Source organism: Thamnophis elegans, chromosome 9, assembly GCF_009769535.1.
Source record: "Thamnophis elegans isolate rThaEle1 chromosome 9, rThaEle1.pri, whole genome shotgun sequence".
Lineage (NCBI taxonomy): Eukaryota > Metazoa > Chordata > Lepidosauria > Squamata > Colubridae > Thamnophis > Thamnophis elegans.
Window position 1 is genome coordinate 67,993,576 of NC_045549.1, and position 22,936 is coordinate 68,016,511.

The 22,936-nt window shown below is 43.4% G+C and overlaps 1 protein-coding gene across 1 annotated transcript in view; it reads right to left on the reverse strand.

The window, feature by feature from the left end:
* CORIN (corin, serine peptidase) overlaps positions 1-22,936 on the reverse strand; it is an 83,270-nt gene that overhangs the window by 4,419 nt on the left and 55,915 nt on the right. Inside the window, exons 10-19 of the mRNA XM_032223668.1 lie at positions 22,375-22,482; positions 20,505-20,736; positions 15,753-15,898; positions 12,650-12,757; positions 11,917-12,030; positions 7,891-8,001; positions 7,015-7,144; positions 5,934-6,056; positions 3,506-3,555; positions 1,230-1,404 (exon numbers count right to left, since the gene is read on the reverse strand). Of these exons, the coding sequence (XP_032079559.1) occupies positions 1,230-1,404; positions 3,506-3,555; positions 5,934-6,056; positions 7,015-7,144; positions 7,891-8,001; positions 11,917-12,030; positions 12,650-12,757; positions 15,753-15,898; positions 20,505-20,736; positions 22,375-22,482 (1,297 nt within the window). The remainder of the gene's footprint in view (positions 1-1,229; positions 1,405-3,505; positions 3,556-5,933; positions 6,057-7,014; positions 7,145-7,890; positions 8,002-11,916; positions 12,031-12,649; positions 12,758-15,752; positions 15,899-20,504; positions 20,737-22,374; positions 22,483-22,936) is intronic.

Consider the following 22,936-nt stretch of genomic DNA (forward strand, 5'->3'; position numbering starts at 1 on the left):
CGGGGCTCGCCCCCCCGCCTCACCGGGTAAGTGAAAAAACGATCAGAGTAGTGGTATTTCACCGGCGGCCCGGGCGGGCCTCCCACTTATTCTACGCCTCTCATGTCTCTTCACAGGGCCAGACTAGAGTCAAGCTCAACAGGGTCTTCTTTCCCCGCTGATTCCGCCAAGCCCGTTCCCTTGGCTGTGGTTTCGCTAGATAGTAGGTAGGGACAGTGGGAATCTCGTTCATCCATTCATGCGCGTCACTAATTAGATGACGAGGCATTTGGCTACCTTAAGAGAGTCATAGTTACTCCCGCCGTTTACCCGCGCTTCATTGAATTTCTTCACTTTGACATTCAGAGCACTGGGCAGGTTGATATCTGCAAAACTCAGCAAGGAGTCTCGGAGAGTCACGAACCAATTAAGCAAACTAATTGTCTCCTGCAAACTCCACTCCCCTTTCGCTCCTCTTTTATTTCCTCTGGGAGGGGCCATTCACTGCCCATCTGTGGCCTTACTCCCAAGTCGACTCTTGTTCTTTAGCTGTTCCCTTTGTCTAGCAACTCTGCGCATGCGCACACTGGGAACAGGCTCCAGCTGTTCGTCTACTTCACTGATGTCTGACTCTGAAGGCAGCTGATAACAGGCATACGGCTCTGGCCCGCTCTCTGCCTCCGGCACAGAGCCCTCATCAGAGCCTTCCCCAGACTCCAGGACTGGCCCATGTTCCTCCCCAACCTCCTCACTGTCTGAATCTGCTGCCAGCTGGCTTCTGGCAGGCCATAACACAAGTGAACTTTTCATTTTTCTGTGCCTGTTTGTGTGTCAAAAAAATTATTGTGAATTAGAAGCCTGTCTCTGTTCTATGTGTGTTGTACACGTGACCCCTGCCCCGTTCATTGCTAAAGGAACAAGGAGGCCAGAAGAAGCAGTCCCAGGGAAAGGACCTAACAGAGCAGTGTTTCTCAACAACAACAATTAAAATAAATAAACTTTCAGTTGTCTGGACTTCCCAGAATTCCCCAGCTAAAATGCTGTCTGGGGAATTCTGGCAGTTGGAAGTCCACATATTTGACAGTTGCCAAGGTTGAGAATCACAGTGTTAGAAGGACATAATTTTTGTAACTCAGCTTGGTCACGGTTCCTGGATGTTCCCACTTACAAAGCTTTAGTCATCCCACCAGCTTGGGACCCTCTCTCTGATTGCAATGCCCATCCTATTTCTGAAGCTCAGCGCTACTCACCCTTCAAAGCAGTGTGCCACTGTTAAGACCCATTTCTTTGCTATGAGAACACAGCCACAGATGTGACCACTGGACTCGCTCTGGAGCGAGCACTGCCATGGCCAACGTCCTGAGCGACTGGTCCTGCCGCCGAGAATCCTCTTGCTCATGCGAGCTGCAGGGCGACGGCCACAATCTTTTAGGAAAAAGATCAGCTGGTAAGTACCGGGAGAATGACTTGCATGGTCTGGAAAGCTTTAGCATCTATTCCACAACAATCGCAAAAGACGTAGTATACCATGAGACAGAGTAGTTATAAAAGCTAAGGTAATGGTTAAGGTTCCCCTCGCACATATGTGCTAGTTGTTCCCGACTCTAGGGAGTGGTGCACATCTCCGTTTCAAACCTGAAGAGCCAGCGCTGTCCGAAGACATCTCCGTGGTCATGTGGGTGGCATGATTAAATGCCGAAGGAACACAGTTACCTTCCCACCAAAGGTGGTTCCTATTTTCCTACTTCCACTTTTACACGCTTCCGAATTGCTCGGTTGGCAGAAACTGGGACAACAAATGGGAACTCACTCTGTTATGCGGCACTAGGGATTCGAACCACCAAACTGCCGACCTTTCTGATCGACAAGCTCAGCGTCTTAGCCACTGAGCCACCCTATTTAGCTACAATATCATTACACTTAAATCAGGAGTGTCAAACTCGATTTCATTGAGGGTCGCATCAGGGTTCTGTTTGACCTTGGGAGGCCAGGATGGGCGTGGCCAGCCATTCATGTCAGGGGCGCCTGTAGCGGCCCAAGTGTTCTGCCAGCAAAAACGTACTCCTAATCTCTGTTTTCGGCCGGGACAGCCTCCTGCAACCCTCTGCCAGTGAAAACGGAGCTCAGGAGCCCCGTGCACGCCCCTCACGAGGTCTGTTTTTGGCTGTGACGGCTCCTGCAACCCTCTGCCAGTGAAAACGGAGCTCGGGAGGGCCACAAGCGGCTCTCGGGAGCTCTATTTTTGCTGGCACAGGCACCGCAGGCCAGACCTTCGCTGTTTCCCTGGTGGCCCAGCGGGCTAGATCTAAGCACCTTCTGGACCACAGGCCTTGAGTTTGACACCCTGGCTTAAATCATATTAACAATGTCAGAAAAATTCTTGACTAAGTAAAAGGCCAAACACAAATTATAAGTCCAATTGTGGGCAACCTTACTGCCCTGAGCAGAAGGCTGGAGTAGGAGACTTCTAAGGTCCCTGCCAATTCTATAGCTCTGTTAGCCTTGATAATCTTTCAGCCAAGGTGCTTTAGAATCTCAATGAATATTAGGGCAAGAGGGAGTAACCCATTTATTTGGTTCTACCACAAAACCGCGGATGACAAAATCGCGGTCGACAAAAGCGCGTATGTGACGTCATCACAGCGCGACAAAAAAGATTGAAAAATGTAAAAATAAAGCTAAAACCTTCCCCTAACCCCCCCAAACCTAACCCTAACCCTAACCCTAAATCTAACCCTTAACCTAACCCTAAACCTAACCCTAAACCTAACCCTTAACGTAACGAAAAACCTAACGCTAACCCTTAACCTAACGCTAAACGTAACGCTAATGCTCTAACCCTAACCCTAACCCTTAACCTAACCCTTACCTTTATGTGAATCGGCTTGCTGTAATTTAATTTTTATTTCAATTTTTCGATCTTTTTTGTCGCGTTGTGATGACGTCACATAAGCGATTTCGTCGACCGCGCTTTTGTGGAACGCGCTTTTGACGGGTCACGATTTATTTGCCTAAACGAGAGGTTCTTTGCTTCCTTAAAAGGAAGAACAAGGACCAGCCAATAGAGTTTCAGGGTTATAAAAACTACAAAGAGTGATAAACAAAATTGCAAGCAAAGGAAAACAAAATCCAATCCACAATATGAAAAAAAAAGAAAGAAAAATGATGGAAGGTGGTAAATGGAACAGAGAATGGCTACAAAAAGCAAAGCACACTCAACGTTTTAGAAAGTTCAATATAACAGAATTACAGAGTCAGACGGGACTTTGGAGGTCTTCTAGTCCAACCCCCTGCTCAAGCAGGAGACCTTACCCTCTTCCAGTTCCTGCTTTTTAATATTCTGTTTCTGGGCTTCTAAGAAGGCATATATTTTCCATTCAGAAAGCACAATGCCGCCCTAGATAAAGATGAGGTAAGGTCTCACTTTTATTCTCCCCAAAGAACCTTTTTTAAATTCTCACGAATTAATGGATAATTTGGAAGTATCTGATTTACTTCTTCATGCTTCTACAAATTATGATCTTACCTTCTTTGGCACAGAGAAGAGAAACCACATTCCTGCTTTCACATGGTAACCTAAGTGTATAAAGAACAACTTAAAACAGGCTCAGTTTCATCAGGGTAGTAAAGAAGCGCAGGAATCGTATATCTACTGAAAAACATTTATTATCTTTTTCCTGTATCATCAAAAAATGTGCTTGGAACCTGGAGGACACTTCATTTCTAAAAGGCAGTATTATGATGCTTCATTTATTGCTCTCAAAAAATTCTCAGGACTGGCAACTAGATCAACTATCAGCTGAAAACCAAAGCTGAATATATATATATATATATGTTATATTTGTGCTGATAAATAAATAAAGGGAGACCAGTATAGATCTATTTCAAGCTATTTAGCTCTCATTAGCTAGCCATACCCTTGCTGGGAATCGAACCTGTGCTCTATTCCCTCTTAGGCAGATGTGTTAACCATTGAGCTACAGAGCTCGACTCCTTATCAGCCAGGCCAGGGTGAAAGGTATATATTTAAAGTCACAACCCCTGGTATGCCCAAATATGGGAGGAAGGTCACACTTCCATTCTCTATCCTTCGGCTCGTCACAAGAGACCAGACAGACAGAAACCCAATATTTTTTACTGTTGGTTCGATTCCCAGCAAGGGTAGGGCTAGCTGATGAGAGCTAAATAGCTTGAAATAGATCTATACTAGTCTCCCTTTATTTATTTATCAGCACAAATATAACAAATGTAACATACCCTTGCTGGTGAAAGGTAAATATATACCTTTCACCCTGGCCTGGCTGATAAGGAGTCGAGTTCTGTAGCTCAATGGTTAACACATCTGCCTAAGAGGCAATAGAGCACAGGTTCGATTCCCAGCAAGGGTATGGCTAGCTAATGAGAGCTAAATAGCTTGAAATAGATCTATACTAGTCTCCCTTTATTTATTTATCAGCACAAATATAACAAATGTAACAAAAAGGCAACAGTAAAAAATATTGGGTTTCTGTCTGGATGGTCTCTTGTGACGAGCCGAAGGATAGAGAATGGAAGTGTGACCTTCCTCCCATATTTGGGCATACCAGGGGTTGTGACTTTAAATATATATATGTATGTATGTATGTATGTATGTATGTATGTATGTATATATATATATATGTATGTATGTATGTATGTATGTATGTATGTATATATATATATATATAAAATGTAAATGGGACTCAGTCAAAATACAAATATTCCTGCGTTTACTGCCTGTTCAAACTTACAACTGAAAATTGTGACTTATGACCAGTGGTAGAATTCAAATAATTTAACAAACGGTTCTCTGCCCTCATGACCGGTTGGGTGTGTGTGGCCATTGTGGGCGTGGCCAGGGGTTTGTGACAGGCAGCACTTGGCCTCCTGCACCCCCCTGGGAGCAAAAACGGATTATGGGGGCATTGTCCTCTCGCCACACGCCCTGTTTTGGGCCTAGTAGGCCTCGCTACGCTTACCCGGGAGTCAAAATGGGGCGCGTGGGGACTCCTGGTAGGGGCAGGGCTGGAAGGGGTGGGGCCAGCAGTCAATTTAACAACCGGTTCACGCAAATCAACTCGAACCGGCTGAATCTCATGACTGCTTATGGCCGTTTTTCATATTTTCCACCTTTGCAGCATCCCAATGATCATGTGATTAAAATTCATATGCATAATGCATAAAATTCAAATGCTTGGCAACTGGTTCATATTTATGACGGTCACAGTGTCCCTGGGTCATGTGATCCCCTTTTGTGACCTTCTGACAAGCAAAGGCAATGGGGAAACCAGATTCTCTTAACAACTGTGTTACTATCTTATCAACTGCAGTGATTCACTTAACAACTATGGCAAGAAAGGTCGTAGAATGAGGCAAACCTCACTTAACACATGTCTCACTTAACAACAGAAATTGTGACTCAATTGTGGTCGCAGGTCAAGGACAACCTGTGCTACCTTTTTATACATGGACTGTCTATAAATGGATAGGATCTTTGGGCAATTGGAAATGCATATGGAATACCTACAGATCAAAATGGGGAGTATCCAGGTGTGGGTTCCTCCCGGTTCGCACTGGTATGCCAGAAGGGGTTCGTCAAATTTACCGTACCTTTTAGAATCCTTTCGTCTGGTGGTAACAGTACCGGAATGCTCCTTCCCACCTGCCCCCCCTCGCCTGCTCCCCCGACCCATCCGGTCACTGCTCTCTCGCTTGAAATTTTTGAAACCCACCACTGGGAGTATCACCCCCCGAAAGGCTATTAAACAATTTGAGTAACCTCATAATAAAAGTAGCATTACCATTCATAATCACCCCACCCCACCCCGGTCTAATCTAGTTTGAAGGGCTGACTTTCTGCTATATACAGACTGCTGAATTTTCTCCACGTATTTTTTCCCTCCATACAGTATAACACCATGGTAGCTATTTCTTACCCTGTTACTAAAAGAGCATGCAATGTGGACCCGTTTTTCTTCTCCCATTCAGGGTGTAGATTCAACCATTTTTCCTGTTGTGGAAGCTCATACACTGGAACAAGTTCTGTCACAACTGGCCCACTGGGGGGGGAAAAAAAGCATACATTCAAGATAGTTGAATGTTAAATTGGTAAAGTGAGGACCCAGATTCTTGGGGGCTGTGAAGCGGTATATAAGTCTAAGAACTATTGCTATGTACTGAAACTAAGGGGGGAAATGATTTCCCCCTCCATAGAAAATAAGCTACGGTATTGATTGACTAGGGTACTGATAATGTACCAAAGATCATATGCGGTAAAAAATATCAGAACATTCTTTTTGTAATAAATTTTTTAAAATGTAGAAAACGAAATGATCCCATGTCTTAAGAAAACATCACAGATTCAAAGAATTGTCCTGTTCTGACCGAGGCTTCCTGAGCACCTGAAGCAAACCTGGTCTCGACAAAAACCCCTTTTATTAATCTACTGAGAATTCTGCTCATTCACATCCAACAAAATATTTCGAGGAAGGATTTACAGTCACAGACCTTATCTGGCTTGGAGAGCTGCCAGGCCGATATCTGCAGAACTTGGCAAGAAGTCTCGGAGAGTCACAAACCAATTAAGTGAACTAATTGTCTCCTGCAAACTCCACTCCTCTTTCGCTCCTCTTTTATTTCTTCTGGGAGGGGCCATTCACTGTCCACTTGTGGCCTTACTCCCAAGTCAACCCCTGTTCTTTAGCTGTTTCCTTCATCTGACAATTCTGCACATACGCACATTGGGAACAGGCTCCAGCTGTTCGTCTGCCTCATTGATGTCTGATTCTGAAGGCAGCTGATAACTGGCATACAGCCCTGGCCCACTCTTTGCCTCCGACACAGAGCCCTCATCAGAGCCTCCCCCAGACTCCAGGACTGGCCCATGTTCCTCCCCAACCTCCTCACTGTCCGAATCTGCTGCCAGCTCTACTGGTTGCTAGCAGGCCACAACATGCCCCCAATTGATAGTCACATTCAAGGCTATGATTTATCAATATTACAAACTACTGACCTTACCCGAAACCCATCTGTTTGCATGCCAAGTGGCTTAAATTTTCTTCCCAGTCATCCGCACATACAAAATAATTGGCAGCTGACCTATATACAGTCAGGAACATCAAGGAGCTGCTGTTTTTATAGAGGGACACTGTATAAAGAAAAACAAAGGGAAGCTTAACTTTAATACATCCAGGTAGAAGATAATTCATTGATTTCTCATGACATGGAAGATTTGCAAATTAATATGCGATCATTAACAAATACTGTGAGTGGATACATATAATTTGATCAAGCAATGATGCAGCTTACTATACCAACTGCAAACAGATAACCAAACTCCAAATGGTCAAATTGCAACCATTCATTTGAACGTCTGAAGTTACAATGGCCCTAAAAATGATTTGTGACTCGTACTTGCACTGCACAGATCACTAAACATCTGACAACACCTTGAAAAAAACAGCTGCAAAATTAAAAACAAACCCTTTCCCCAAAACTGTGCCAACAAAATGTAATAATTGCCCTGGATTTTGGCAGTGAAATTTCAGATGGTTTAGAAGGGCTTCCAGGGTTCTACAGGATTGATTGATCTAATTTTATTCCCAACTGTTCTGAAAAGACATTAAAATCTTGAATTTTGGAGGTGAAACCCCAGGATACCAAATACACCAAGAGCCTCTGATGAGGCTACTCATCCTAAAGTCTTGTTTGTCAATTTTAGTTTTCTTTTCATTAAAACAGAATGAAACAACGGCCAACCAACCAGACTAGCATCTTTGATTGTCAGAGTTACTCATTTACTTTAAACGTGGTTGATCTGTTTCCCATAAGTTTGCTTCTCCTCAGCAACTCTCACATTAGCCTCTTAATTATGGCGCAAGCCTTAAAACTTACCACAGCTCCATTCATCCGATGTGTCGGCACAATCTGCTCGCCCATCACACCACCGCTCGCGGGGTAGGCAGTCGTGGTTTGCACACGGAATTTCATCCTCCTTGCAAAACGCTGCCATGAAAAATGTAAATTGGGAGAGAACAATCTTTAGAAGGGTAAAGCTTTAAATCCACTAGGACAGGGGTGTCAAACTCAAGGGCCGAAGGCTGGATCCGGCCCTCGGGCTGCTTAAATCCGGCCTGTGGGGCTGGCCTGGAAATATCAAAGGACTCCAGTCATTTATTAGGAGCAACATTTTGGCATTTTCTTTTGCTGCGGAGCCAAATCTGAATTCTGCTTAATGGCATCTGAACTTTAGCCCTGTGTCTTCCCTCCCCTCCGTCTGTGTCATAAATCACATCCACCAACGAGGTGCTGCGGCAGGCTATGAACTTGCGAGCCTCATACACCTACTGCAGAAATATGAGATCCGAATCTGGCCAAAGGTATGCATGGAATTCTCCTCCCTTTTCTAGGTCAACTTGATAATAGTCATGGAAACGCTTTACAAGTTGACAGCTGCAGGAGGCCGTTCAGGCTGGCCCATGAAGGAGAACTATAATGCTGATCTGTTGTGGTCCAGCAGGAGCCATTGGTGCTGCCAACAGACTCCGATAGCGAGGGACCCTATGAGTCGGCTCTGGACGATGTGGAGGACCCTGGGTTCAGAGGGCCGAGCAGGGACCAGAGAGGCTGGTTGGCCACCAGGAGGCGCCTGAGACATGGAGCAGTGGTGAAAGCCAAAGGGAGTTTGTCCCTGACGTCAGGCCCTGGAGCAGTGGGGAGGAGCAAAGGGAGTTGGTCCCGGATGCCAGGCAGAAATGGGCGGATAAGCACCGGCAGCAATTACAGAGACACAGAAGATAATCGGGCCCAGGTGGTTGTGATTTGGCTCCTCCCAAGAGAGTATATAAGAAGAGACTTTGGGAAGAGACTTTTTGCAGGACACAACCGTTTATACCAAGCTGGAGAAACTCTTGTGTGTATCTCTTATCTGTGGGAGTCTGGGTTGCTGCCAAAGTCTTGTCTGTGAGTAATTACTATGAATAAATTGGCTAACAGTAACCTTGTGTTGGCATGACTCACCATACGGAGGGTGGGTCAGAACACTGATCTAACCCTCGAAGAAATCCAGTTTGACACCCCTTCTCTAGAACAGCGGTCCCCAACCGTTCTGGCATCAGGGACTAATTTCGTGGACGGATCAGGGGGTAGGGGGTGGTTTTGGTTTTGCTCACTCGCCCGCCACTTGCCTCCAGTTTTGTGTCCCAGTTCTTAAAAGGCTACAGGCCACTACCAGTCTGCAGCCCTGGGGGGGGGGGGATGTAGACCCTTGCTGCAGAAAATGCTAAACTTTTTTCTGAATTGGGAATAGAATTGCACCTGTGTACAATTATAACAAATTAGGACCGCTCATACCTGGAGGCAAACTCTATAGTTGCTTTGCATAACCAGGAATAAACATCTTTCAAAGTCTGGGACTTCTTAATTCGGTAATGTTTCTGTAAACTCAATCAACCTTGCTGGTAACCTGCATTATGAAGACATCTTTGGTGCTGAAAAACATCTTGGTTTTTCATTTCCGGGACGTTGGGAAACAGCAGATTGTACCCAAAGTGCTTTGAAGACTGTTCAGCTTTGGATTTCACGTGAACAGTGCAAATACTTGGGGGTGCTTTAGTGAGCAGCTATGAGAATTGTGCTATGCTTACACAAGGTACTCCCTAGTTCTTCTTCCTAATTAGTTTGGAAGAATGCTCAACTTCATCATCCAATTTCATGTGTTTGAAGAATGTACGAAGTTAGCACCCACCCCTCTCTCCTAGAAAAATGAAATGTCCTGGGAAATATGGAAAAGGCAGAATATTATATTTCCCTGCATCAGGGAATGGAGAAACATGTTTTTAGGCAGGAAACAGACTCACTCTTAATCGCCCCTACTTTTTTTAATGGACTCTTAAAAGGCCTGAGCCAGTCTATTCTACATAACAAAGAGTTCCCCTTTCAGCTCCAGGGTGATGGGATTAAGGCATGACAGTATTAGCTCTTTACCTAACTCACCCCATGGCATCTGGGAACTCAACCAAACTTGGACTCAAAACACAGCCTACAGAGTTGCCCCTGCATGGTCCCAGGGGAGTCTGACAACCAATCAGAATACATCTCTTACACAGAAACAGGAAACAGAGAGATGGGGCCGAATAGAGTATTAAAAAACCCAGCAAGTCCCTTTTCTCTCTCTCTTTTCTTTTTCACCCAACATCTGGAAGCATGTGATCCCCCTTTTCTGTTCAGGAGCTCAAGCCATGTGATCCTGTCCACCATTAAACCATCTTTTCAAGCAACCTCCATGTTTCCAGTGTCTTTTTCCCCACTTGGAACTGAACCAAGAAGGACATTTCTTCCAACAAAATCAAATTAACTACTTAAAGAGTGGCAGAAAGAAAAAAATAATGTTTCATTACTGCATAAACAAATGAAACATTTCAGGAGGAAAAGGCATGAAAAACCCTGAACATTCCTTATTATGAAAATGCATCAACCCTCGAAGCCTCTGTTTAGTGAAACCTCTACAGAACCAAAACCTCTTAAGAGTTTTAATGAACAAAGGTTCTTTAATCACCATTTGTTATCAATATGCAAAGTGTTTCTAGGGAGCCACACACTGCGACACTGGAATAAAATCAGTACCCAACAGTATGTTGATTGCCTCCTAGGCTTTGTCAAGGAATTAATTAATCAAAGCACAATAAAGACAAACCTATGAACTATTAATACTTGTTGTGAAATATAAAACTAAAGGGAAGAAACCAAAACCAAAATAAAACAAAAAAAGTAGAAATTTAGAACATTTTCTTCCCAAATAAATGACAAGAAATGTAAATTCTAAAATCTCAGCAGTGGCAGAAATGTTTGCATGTATCACCATACATTTCCTACTTTTCACTCTTGCTCAGAAAGTTCGGCTGCAAAAAATCTGAATAACGCATTTTAAGCCAGTTGTAAAATAGGTAAGGGCGTAATTTATTTTGCTCTCTTCTTTCTGTGGCCTTTGTTTGTTTGTTTGTTTAATAAATTTATATGCCGCACAATCCTGCAGGACTCCGGGCGGCTTACATAAAAAAACAATTTAAAAGAATACTAAAAAAAATTAAGAAATAGAGAGACAAGACAGTTAAAAAGGCACAACATGCACTCAACCTTAGTGGGGCTGGACCTCATTCAAGAGGTCAACAGCCCCAGGCCTGCCGGAAAAGCAGGTCTTAATAGACTTTCGGAAGGCCGCAAGAGTGGGGAGGGTCCGGATCTCTGGGGGTAGATCGTTCCATAGGGCCGGGGCAGCTACAGAGAAGGCCCTCCCCCGAGGAGCTGCCAAACAACATTGTCTAGTTGACAGCACCCCGAGAAGGCCCATCCTGTGAGATCTTATCGGACGCTGGGAGGTATGTGGCAGAAGACGGTCCCATAGATATCCAGGTCCTAAGCCATGTAGGGCTTTAAAGGTGATAACCAGCACCTTGAAGCGCGTTCGGAGACCGATCGGGAGCCAGTGCAGCTCGCGGAGGATGGGTGTAACATGGGTGTATCTTGGTACACCCAATATTGCTCGCGCGGCTGCATTCTGGACCAGTTGTAGTCTCCGAACGCTTTTGTTTGAATAGACAAAGCACGCAAAGTTCATAAAGAACGACAGGAAGGGAAATCTTAGCAAAAATAATTGATATTCAGACAAAAGCACAAGACAAAAGAGGATCTCGGGACAGGGGAAAATGGAAAAAGGCAGATAGCAGGAAGAGAGAGAAAAGATGGCAGAATAAAAGCACAGTTATTAAAAAAATTATCTAGAAATTTATAAAGGCAAAGATGGAAGATTGTTCGGTATCGAAGAGGAAATGAAAGGAGTAAAATTAAAACCATTTAAATAAGAAAGGATCTGCTGTGTCCTTGACTCTCTCTGAAGAATGCAACACAATTTGAAATACTTACAGCAATTTTTTTCATCCACATCATCAAGACAATCTGGGAAACCATCACATATCATTGCGTGGTGAATACACAGCTTGTTTGACGGGCATTCCCAAAGACCTCTTTCTTTGCAACCTGGACATAAGGAACCGACATGACAAAGTGTTCTTTCTTATGAACTGACCTAGCTAGCAAGCAATCAGCTACTCAAATAAAAATGCAGGGATACACAACATTGTGGCTTTTATTGACTTAAAATGTGTTTTTCACTTGATATCCAAAGATGGGATACAGAGGACAGTGGAATAATCCTTCACACCAGGGTGAAATCCAGTTACCTTTGCAACTGGTTTGGTAGCAATGTGACCACTCACCATCTCCGCGCATGCGCAGAGCGTCAAAATGACATCCGGGTGGGTGGGCAGACCCTGGTACTCAGCGCGCCTGGCAATCGAGTAAGCAAAAAGCGAGGTAAGCCAACAGTGAGTGGGGCTGAATTAGCTGTGCCACGTGATTTAGATTAATATTAATCACATGCTGATCGTCGAAAAACTGGTTTGCCTGAACCAGTAGCATTTTTTTTTTACTACCGGTTCGGGGGAACAGCTGGCATCTTTGCTACCGGTTCGGGTGACCTGGTCCGAACCGGTAGCATTTCACCCCTGCCTTCACGGATATGCAAATGTTGTTGCCTGTTCTATAGCTATGTTAACTTCTGGCTGAAAGTTCTAGAAGTCTTGCTTCATTCATTTACCACAGTAATCTTCATCGCTATCATCCTCACAATCTGGTTGCCCATCACACCTTCTGGAAGCCAAGATGCACCTCCCCGAACGACATTTGAAGTGACTGGGTGAGCATTCTGCCAGGAAAATTACAAAAAGCAATCGTTTCAAACTCGTGCTGTACTAACGGGTGTATACAAACTATAAAAGAAAAAAAAAGGAACAAGAGAGCAGCAGCCTTCAAATCAGGGGTGGGATCCTACCGGTTTAGCAACTGGCTTGCTTCTTGCGCGCTTCTCGCACAATGAGCAGTTTAGAGAAGACTTACTGTATTTTTCGGAGTATAAGATGCACTGGAGTATAAGACGCACCAAGATTTTGAAGAAGCAAATTTTTTAAAAAGTTTCTGCACTCTGCAGACCTCCCAAAAACAGCCCATTTTTCGCAAAAATGGTCCCATTCTTTTTTTAAAAAGGGCATGAATAACCTTTAAGAGGCTTTGTAGAGTGCTCTTGGGGGTGCTCCCCTGAAATGAGCAAAAAACAACCTGTTTTTCACAAAAACGGGCCCATTTTTTGTCAAAAAAAAATTGCATGCATAGCCTTTAGGAGGCTTATAGAGTGTTTCTGGGGGATGAGGGGGGGGGGAGGCAAAATTGAGCAAAAAATGGCCGGTTTGGATGAGAGACATGAGACCGAACAATTCAGAAGAGCTGAAGGCTGCTATTGAAGCATCCTGGTCTTCCATAACACCTCAGCAGTGCCCCAGGCTGACAGCTTCCATGCCACGCCGCATTGAGGCAGTAATTGCTGCAAAAGGGGCCCAAACCAAGTACTGAGTACATATGCATGCTTATACTTTTCAGAGGTCCGATATTGTTCTATGTACAATCCTTGTTTTATTGATTGCATGTAATATTCTAATTTTCTGAGATTGTGGATTTGGGGTTTCCATGAGCTGTAAGCAACAATCATCACAATTATGACACATCACGGCTTGAACTATCTTGCTTTCCATGTAATGAGTCTATCTCATATATTAGTTTCACCTTTTAAGTTGCATTACTGAAATAAACAAACTTTTGCACGATATTCTAATTTTTCGAGTTTCACCTGTATAATACCCACAAAAAACCCCTCTCAGAAATAAGTTATTTATGATGTTCAACATCAAACTGTGTTGGAAGAAATGTCCTTCTGGGTTCAGTTCCAAGTGGGAAAAAAGAGATTGGAGGTGCCCTGTGGTGAGATGGGTAAAGGCTAATACTATCATGCCTTAATCCTATCACCCTGGAGCTGAAGGGGGGATCTTTGTTATGCAGAATAGACTGGCTCAGGCCTTTTAATGGCCCATTGACAAAGGTGGGGGTTATTAAGAGTGAGTCTGCTTCCGGCCTAAAAACATGTTTCTCCATTTCTGATGCAGGGAAATATAATATTCTGCCTTTTCAATATTTCCCAGGATATTTCATTTTTCTAGGAGAGGGGTGGGTTTTAACTTCCTACAACTGTACGAACAAAACAATCATTTTGCACCTCCCCAGGTAGTATCTTCCTTAACTAAAAGGTTGCACTGATTAATTCTAATACAGGAATAAGCTAACTCAATCAACTTAGTGGTATTAGAACTACAAAAAATTCTATAAGCAAAGAAAATCTTTTTTTCCTGATTCTAAAAATAACAGCTTGAGAATTTGGGAGTTTCCATACAATAAAGGTTTTTATTGTATGTGAGACTGGGAGAAATCGGTAGACTGAGTCCATTCAGGAGAAAGAAAGAATGAATGAATGAATGAATGAATGAATGAATGAATGAGGACAGTCCCAGTTAGCTGTCCTAGTTCTACATATAATTATGTTCAACCATATATTTCTTGGCATTTCTGCCTTAAAGATTAAATGGCACAAATATTGGGGTTCAGTAAGAGATTACCAAAACAGAGTAAGAGATGAATCAGGCCAACTCAAGTCTAGAAGAACAAATAAAGCATAACACTCTAATATAACTTCGTTTTATTGCACTGAGAATGTGTGAAGAGAGAAACTAACTTGCTCATAGACCATTATGATAATCATACTGAATGACATTAACAAATTTCACGCTATTCTTCTTCTTTAACAAATAGATAAGCGTTATTTGAATGTATCTCCACCAGTTACTTTCTCCTGTATTCTAATTACCACAATTAGTTGCATTTTCTAATTAAGTAAACTTCATTTTATCCTCTAATTTTATCTAGCATCTGACTGGAGGAAAAAAAAAAGTTTAAACACCAGGTAATCATTGCTCTCCTACAAGAGTGGAATATTCATTAGTTATCAAATTAATCAAGGAGAGAAACAACCTAGAACTAAGGAGACATTTTCGAACAGTGGGAACGATTAACCAGTGGAACAGAAGTTGCCTTCAGAAGTTGTGGGTGCTTCATCACTTTTAAGAAGAGACTGGACAGCTGGGCACAGTGATTAGAGTGCAGTACTGCAGGCTACTTCTGCTGACTGCTGATTGCCAGCAAATTGGCAGTTCACGTCCCACCGGCTCAAGGTTGACTCAGCCTTCCATCCTACCGAGTTCAGTAATGGGGACCCAGATTGTTGGGGGCAATATGCTGATTCTGTAAAACCGCTTAGAGAGGGCTGCAAAAGCACTGTGAAGCGGGATATAAGTAAGTGTTAAGTGCTAATGCTATTGTCTGAAATGGTTCACCGACAAATGCGCGCCCGACAAATGCGTGCCGACAAAACCGCCGTGACAAAACGGCAACGTCAAAAGCACGCCCACTAAAGCGCATCGACAAATGCGCGCCGACAAAAGCACGCCATCGAAAACAACGCAAAAACAACTGTAATAACATTAACAACCCTAACCCTAACCCTAACCCTAACCCTAACCTAAAAACCCTAATCGTGCTTTTGTGGGCGTGGTTTTTGTTGCTGCGCTTTAGTGGGCACGCTTTCAACATCGCCGTTTTGTCACGGTGGTTTTGTCAGTGTGCATTTGTCGGGCAAGCATTTGTCGGTTCATGGTCTGAAATGCTATGGGGACTCCTGCTTGAACAGGAGGTTGGATTAGAAGACCCCCAAGGTCCTTCCAACTTTGCTATTCTGTTAAAAGTTGAGAAATAGACATAACCTTCTACATTATCATCAGGCATCAGGCAAGTTCGATTGTCCGAATTTTCTTCTGGGAACTGGGCGCAATCTGTATCCTCCGGCCACTGTAAACCGACAATTCCAAGAACAGATTCACAACGTTCCTTGGACTGCTCACAAAGAGGCCTGAGAAGATCAAGAGGAAGGAAGGGAGAAGGAAGGAGGAGGAAAGAGAGTGGGAAATAGGTAAAAAAACCTATAATCACGTAATTACAAATATTCACATACATATAACAAGCCCCATTAAAACAACACAATTTAAAAGTCATATGGTAGAAAATGTAGTGAAAAAAATCTAATAGAAACTCATATGGCAAATCTAAACAAAGCAGAGACATCAAAAGTGCATCTAGTAAAGGCTATGGTTTTCCCAGTTGCCATGTATGGCTGTGAAGGTTGGACCATAAGAAAGGCTGAGCGCCAAAGAATGGAGGCCTTTGAACTCTGGTGCTGGAGATGAAGACTCCTGTGAGTCCCTTGGACTGCAAGGCGATCAAACTGGTCAGTCCTAGAGGAGATGAACCCTGACTGCTCTTTAGAAGGCCAGATCCTGAAGATGAAACTCAAATACTTTGGCCACCCAATGAGAAGGAAGGACTCCCTGGAGAGGAGCCTAATGCTGGGAACGATTGAGGGCAAAAGAAGAAGGGGACGACAGAGAAGGAGGTGGCTGGATGGAGTCACCGAAGCAGTCAGCGTGAGCTTAAATGGACTCCAGAGGATGGTAGAGGACAGGAAGGCCTGGAGGAACATTGTCCATGGGGTCGCGATGGATGGAACACGACTTTGCAACTAACAACAAGAAGAAGATGGTAGAAAAATGTTTATCAGCATACATAAACACAAGTGGATGTGTATTGTGATTCAGGTAGTTCTCAGTTTACAAAGGAAATTGGGACCAGGATGGCCATTGCTAAGCCATGCGGTCATAAAGCATGACATCACGTGATTATGTTGCTTAGTGACAGCACTTCTAGCAGTCCCATTTTCCTTTGTTAAGTGAGGACCACATGGGTCGTTAAGCAAGGACCAAACATTGTCAAAACTTCTAATCTCTCTGTTGACTTTGCTTGTGGAAAGCCAGCAGGGAACGTCAGAAGTGGTGATTACTCGGACCAGAGATCACTGCGACATCCTAACTGTGAGCCCAGTGCCAATCATTTGGATCACGGCCATGTGACCGGGCAGAAGCTGCAACAGCCCAAATGCCACGGACCAGTCGTAAGTCCCCAAAATTCAATGCCCTTCATAACTTTGAATCTGAACAAAGCGACATAGCCTGAGGTCTGTACATTTGATTGAATAATTCAGGAACTGAATTATTCAACATATACGTGTGTTCAATAATTCAGTAACTCAGTCCTCAGATTTTTCTGGAATGCTATATAATTGCTTGGAGCAGGACAAAAGAGAGATGGTAAAGATGTCAGGCCTGCAATTATATTCCTTTTAGAATTTTGGCCTGCCACACTTTCTCTTATTTCATTATGCTGTTTCATTAGTATAGTTGATGGGAGGGGGGAATAGACAGGAGTAGGATTGTGGAATGTATTGTTATCATTCTTTTCTAGAAGCCTAAGGTCGTCTTTTATCTCCGCACCTGACCAGAACCAGCTGGGTGGAGATGCCAGCGTGGAAGAAGAAGATTGGACGATGTGATGGATTGTGGGTGTGGGGACAAGATCATGAACTTTTAACTGGGTGAAATTCTGATGTCATTTCCAGAATTGGGATTAACGCAGATGTGCTAAGAGGTCTGCTTTATTAAATTGGAACTTTAAGGATCATTTTGCCTTGGACTCTGATTTAATTCAACATGATACTTGGAACGCTGACAAGAGGGTAATCCTACTCGGAGTACGACTCTGCCACTCAGCAATACAGTTTCCACACAGAAGAATTTCTAGTGTTTTGACATAGGCTTCCCCAGCAACATGAAGCCGAGTCCTCATCCCGATAAACCCCTTTTATTTAATTGATAGTGAATTCCTCTCCAACAAAGTCTTTCCTCTCCTACAGTCTTTCAAGATAGTTCACAATTACTGACCTTTATCGGGCTTGGAGAGCGGCCAGGCCGATATCTTTCAGACGCTGCAATACTTGGCAAGAATGCAGGAATGAACCAATTGTCTCCTGCAAACTCCACTCCCCTTTCGTTCCTCTTTTATTTCCTCTGGGAGGGGCCATTCACCATCCACCTGTGGCCTTACTCCCAAGTCGACCCCTGTTCTTAGCTGTTCCCTTCCTCTGGCAACTCTGCACATGCACACACTGGAAACAGGCTCCAGCTGTTTGTCTGCCTCACTGATGATATCTGACTCTGAAGGCAGCTGATAACTGGCATACGGCTCTGGCCCTCTCTCTGCCTGTTTTTTATCTATTTGTTTTTTTTTTATCTTCCCCCCTCCCACCCAATGCATGTCACAGCAAGGATGGTAAGGAATATCTTAATCAATCTGATAGTATGAAAAAACACTGTCTATCCACAAACTTGTGGCCCTTATTCCAGATCTTCTCTATAGATGTTGTGGTGTGGATTGATTTTCTGACCGAGGCTTCCCAAGAGCCTGAAGCAAACTCCTTGTCCCGACAAAAACCCCTTTTATTAATTGACTGTGAATTCCTCTCATTCACATCCAGCAAGGTCTTTCAAGGGAGGATTTACAGTCACAGACCTTATCTGGCTTGGAGAGCTGCCAGGCCGATATCTGCAAAACTTGGCCAGGAGTCTCGAAGAGTCATGAATCAATTAAGCGAACTAATTGTCTCCTGCAAACTCCACTCCCCTTTCGCTCCTCTTTTATATCCTCTGAGAGGGGCCATTCATCATCCACCTGTGGCCTTACTCCCAAGTCGAGCCCTGTTCTTTAGCTGTTCCCTTCATCTGACAACTCTGCGCATCACACACTGGGAACAGGCTCCAGCTGTTCTTCTGCCTCACTGATGTCTGACTCTGAAGGCAGCTGATAACTGGCATACGGCTCTGGCCTCCTCTCTGCCTCCGACACAGAGCCCTCATCAGAGCCTTCCCCAGACTCCAGGACTGGCCCATCTTCCTCCCCAACCTCCTCACTGTCCGAGTCTGCTGCCAGCTCCACTGACCGCTGGCAAGCCACAACATGTAGTCTAACATTACATACAACCACTAATAGCCAACCACCTATTCTGAAGGCTTACCACCATTTCTACTCTTCCTTCTTTGGCTTCGCAGCTGATATAAAACTGAAAACCCAAGAGGCCATGTCTCATTGTTCTCCTCACCTACTACGTTTTGTTAATACAAATAATGCAGCCTTTTCCGCAGAGAAAGAGACAGTGATTTAATTCATGGATGTCCAGAAGGTCAGATATGACAGCCTAATAGACTACATCCTAACTATGATCATCATCGTCACCAATCTGGACAGGCATATACAGTATATAGTTTAGTATCTAGAATCCTCAAAAGGGTAGTTCCATATATTGTGCTTCTATTCTAGTTCAGAACCATTCTATAACAGAATCATTTCCTCTCATCGGAAGGGGTGAAAAGGAGTGGTGCCTTGGCCTAGAGGTGGAGTCCTTGCCTCCCAATCAGGAGGCTGTGAGTTCAATCCTAGGTAGAGGCAGATATTTCTCTCTCTGGGCACAATGAGACTATATCTGCTGAACAAAACTCCTCATTGGCAACAGGAAGGGCATCTGGCCATTAAAACACTCTGCTAGTTCCGTTCAGTTGCCCAGATTCCACCCCACAAGGGATTATGGGGTTGTTAAAAGATGATGATGATAATCTGAAGGGGTAAAACGACCTCCAAACTAACAAAATCTCTGAACCCTCATAAAACCTCCTTAATAGCTTGCTTAGGCATTGTCAGGTGTTGGCTCACAAGTTGCATTAAATCAGCACCTGCATTTTTAGATGGTAACCAAAGAGAAAACTGAATTTCCTATTTCAATAAGCAGCATGCTAATTTTAAAACAAGTTTCTTAGAGATGTTATGCATAAGAGTGGATTGTCCTTTACTCCATAAAATGTTTGATCTGTTTTAAGTTCTTGCTCATCATTGGCTCTCCAAAAATGTGCTGACATTTTATTGAGTGTTTTAAAATATTGGTTGTTGCTGGTGGTGCTGTTGGCCTTGAAGCCCTTTGGAGAGCCAAAATAGAGATTTCAAATGATTTCATTCTGCCTTCTAAAAGAAAAAGATGGAGATTTGGTTGATTCTGTTTACACAGTCTCAATAATAACAGTCTGTGGAGATTCTCAGTCATCCAGTCCCAAAAGGGCTTTTTCAAGAGGCAACTGGACTTCCTGGTTTTTCTTTGAAGACATTTCCCTTCTCATCCATGAAGCTTCTTCAGCTCTGACTGGATGGTGGGGAAGAGCCTTCAGCAGAGCTGAAGAAACTTCTCGGATGAGAAGCGAAACATCTTCAAAGAAAAACCAGAAAGTCCAGTTGCCTCTTGAAAAAGCACCTTTGGGATAATAATATTGGCCATGAAGGAGGAGAAGTTTGGGACAGACATTGTGATCACCCAAATGGCACAATTTGCCCATGCTGAAAATGCTAAAAAGATTGAAAATAAGGACCTATGTAGTGAAAGCCAAAGAAATGAATTAAAGTGTAAATAGAGGCAGAACCAGAAAGCATACAAGAATCACACAGCTGGACCAGCTAGCTATAATTTACATTTCATTGTGTTTCGTTTGTTTATTTATTTTTAGAGCCAAAATAATGTACCACTTTACCTGCAGGGTGGGATACGCTCATTTGTCTGAAAATCACATTTTGGCACTAAGATGGTACAGGCAAAAAACATCAGGTATTTGTAACAGTTAGTTTGAACCAAGGCTGGGAAGAGAGAAGACTCCCAGCTAATAGAGGCTTCCTTCTGCGTCCGATGGCCTAAATAGTTGGGATAATGCGTATAATTGTACGGCAGGTTCAGGCACAATTCCAGCGTAATGTGTTCACATTGACCTGGGCAGGATAAAACAGAAATTGATTTAACGATACAGAAACAACTACTTTAGGCCAGTGATGGCTAACCGTTTTGTCATCGAGTGCTGAAAGCGTGTGCGCACAAACCCGCCCCCATAATGCAATACAAGCGCGACACCCCCTGCGCATGTGCACATGACTCCCTGAGCTTCCCCCGCCCCCATGGATATGTGTGTAACCCTCTCCTGGGCTCCATTTTGGGCCTAGTAGGCCTCCTTTGCAGGACCAAAAATGAGCCGCAGGAGTGAACACTGCACCTTCCCGCGCTCTCCCCACCCCCTGTGTATGCGACCCAAAAATCAGCTGGCCGGCGGGAGGTGCATGCGCATACGCATACGTGGTGGAGCTGAGCTGGGATGATGGATTGCATTCCCCCACAGAGAGTGCCATAAGTTCACCATCACGGCTCTAGAGCCGAGGTGGCACAGTGGGTAGAGTGCAGTACTGCAGGCCACTTCAGCTGACTGCTATCTGCAGTTCAGCGGTTCAAATCTCACCGGTTCAAGGTTGACTCAGCCTTCCATCCTTCCAAGGTGGGTAAAATGAGGACCCAGATTGTGGGGGCAATATGCTGACTCTGTAAACCGCTTAGAGAGGGCTGAAAGCCCTATGAAGCGGTATATAAGTCTAACTGCTATTGCTATTGCTATTATAAGATAGTTTCAAGAATCATAATATATACAAGGAATCTTACAAAGGAGAGAAACCTGCCTAGAAATTATTTTCTCTTTGACGCAATGAATTTTCCTACATCCCACCCCATAAGGACCACCACCAAAGAAACTACAAAGTAGGAAAAAATGGACACATATCCAATTCTACTGTGTGTTAACTTCAATCTCTCGCTTTAACCCTATACGTTGAAATGAACAAGGGTGCAGATTCAGAGAGAAGCTTCCACATCTGACTGTGCATTCTGTTCATAAAGTATTTTGAGAAACGGCGAAACAAGGAAAGCCCAGTTGGAAGAAAGGACAGGAAGCATGTGAAAATAAAAACTTGGGAAAAGAGGCAGACAAACAGTATGTCTTTTTAGATGCAAGTAAACATGTGAAACTTTGCTTTCCTTTGTCTGACTGAATCAAAATGATTTCATTTGTGAGATACATGACAATTAATCCTCACAAATAACTAAACATATTTTCTGAAGTGTGCCAATGTCGGTAACAGAAACACAGAGGCTATTAGAAATTGTACAGAAGAGGCAACAATCCAAAAAGCAATACTTTGTCATGGAACTCACTCATACGGGCTAAATCAATTCCTTTGATCGGAGAAAATACTATCTTTATTGCTGGCTGAAAACCCTTCAGAGATTTTTTTTTTAACGTGAAACAGAAAACAATGAACGTATGGTTTGTGATTTTGAACATTATAGAGGAGAGATTATATGAAGAAGAGTTGTGATGTAACCATGGATTAAGAGATACATTTATAATTGTATATAATTATAAATGCTGTAAAGAAGAACGGAATTTCTTTCTACTTATTTCTTTTCTGTTTGCTTCTTTCTTTTAGCTTTCATTTTGATTTCTTTCTTTTTCGTAAGTTACATTAGTTTCTATTAATGTTTATCTTCTTTAAAAAAACCTTTTATAAAATCACAAAGCTACTCACTGCAATTCACTTGGGAACTGTTCACATCACAGAGAGGAGAATGCCTACAAGGATCAGGACAGGAAGTTGAATTACACTTCTGATCTCTTTCATGGCATAATCTTTGGCCTAGGAGAAGAACAACAAAAATCTTATCTCTCTATTTTTTAAAATAAATTTCAAATCCCCCCCCCCAATTTTTTAATAAATATATAGAGCCGAGGTGGCGCAGTGGTTAGGGTGCAGTACTGCAGGCCACTTCAGCTGACTGTTATCTGCAGTTCAGCAGTTCAAATCTCACCGGCTCAAGGTTGACTCAGCCTTCCATCCTTCCGAGGTGGGTGAAATGAGGACCCAGACTGTGGGGGCGATATGCTGACTCTGTAAACCCCTTAGTGAGGGCTGAAAGCCCTATGAAGCGGTATATAAGTCTAACTGCTATTGCTATTGCTATATCAAATCAATGGGTGATCAGTTTGGTACCTGGGTGTCATACACTCTAATACAAATAAAACGAGTCAAGTTAATCATAATTATTACATTCACTCAACATGTATTTCTAATCATAATACACATTTGTATT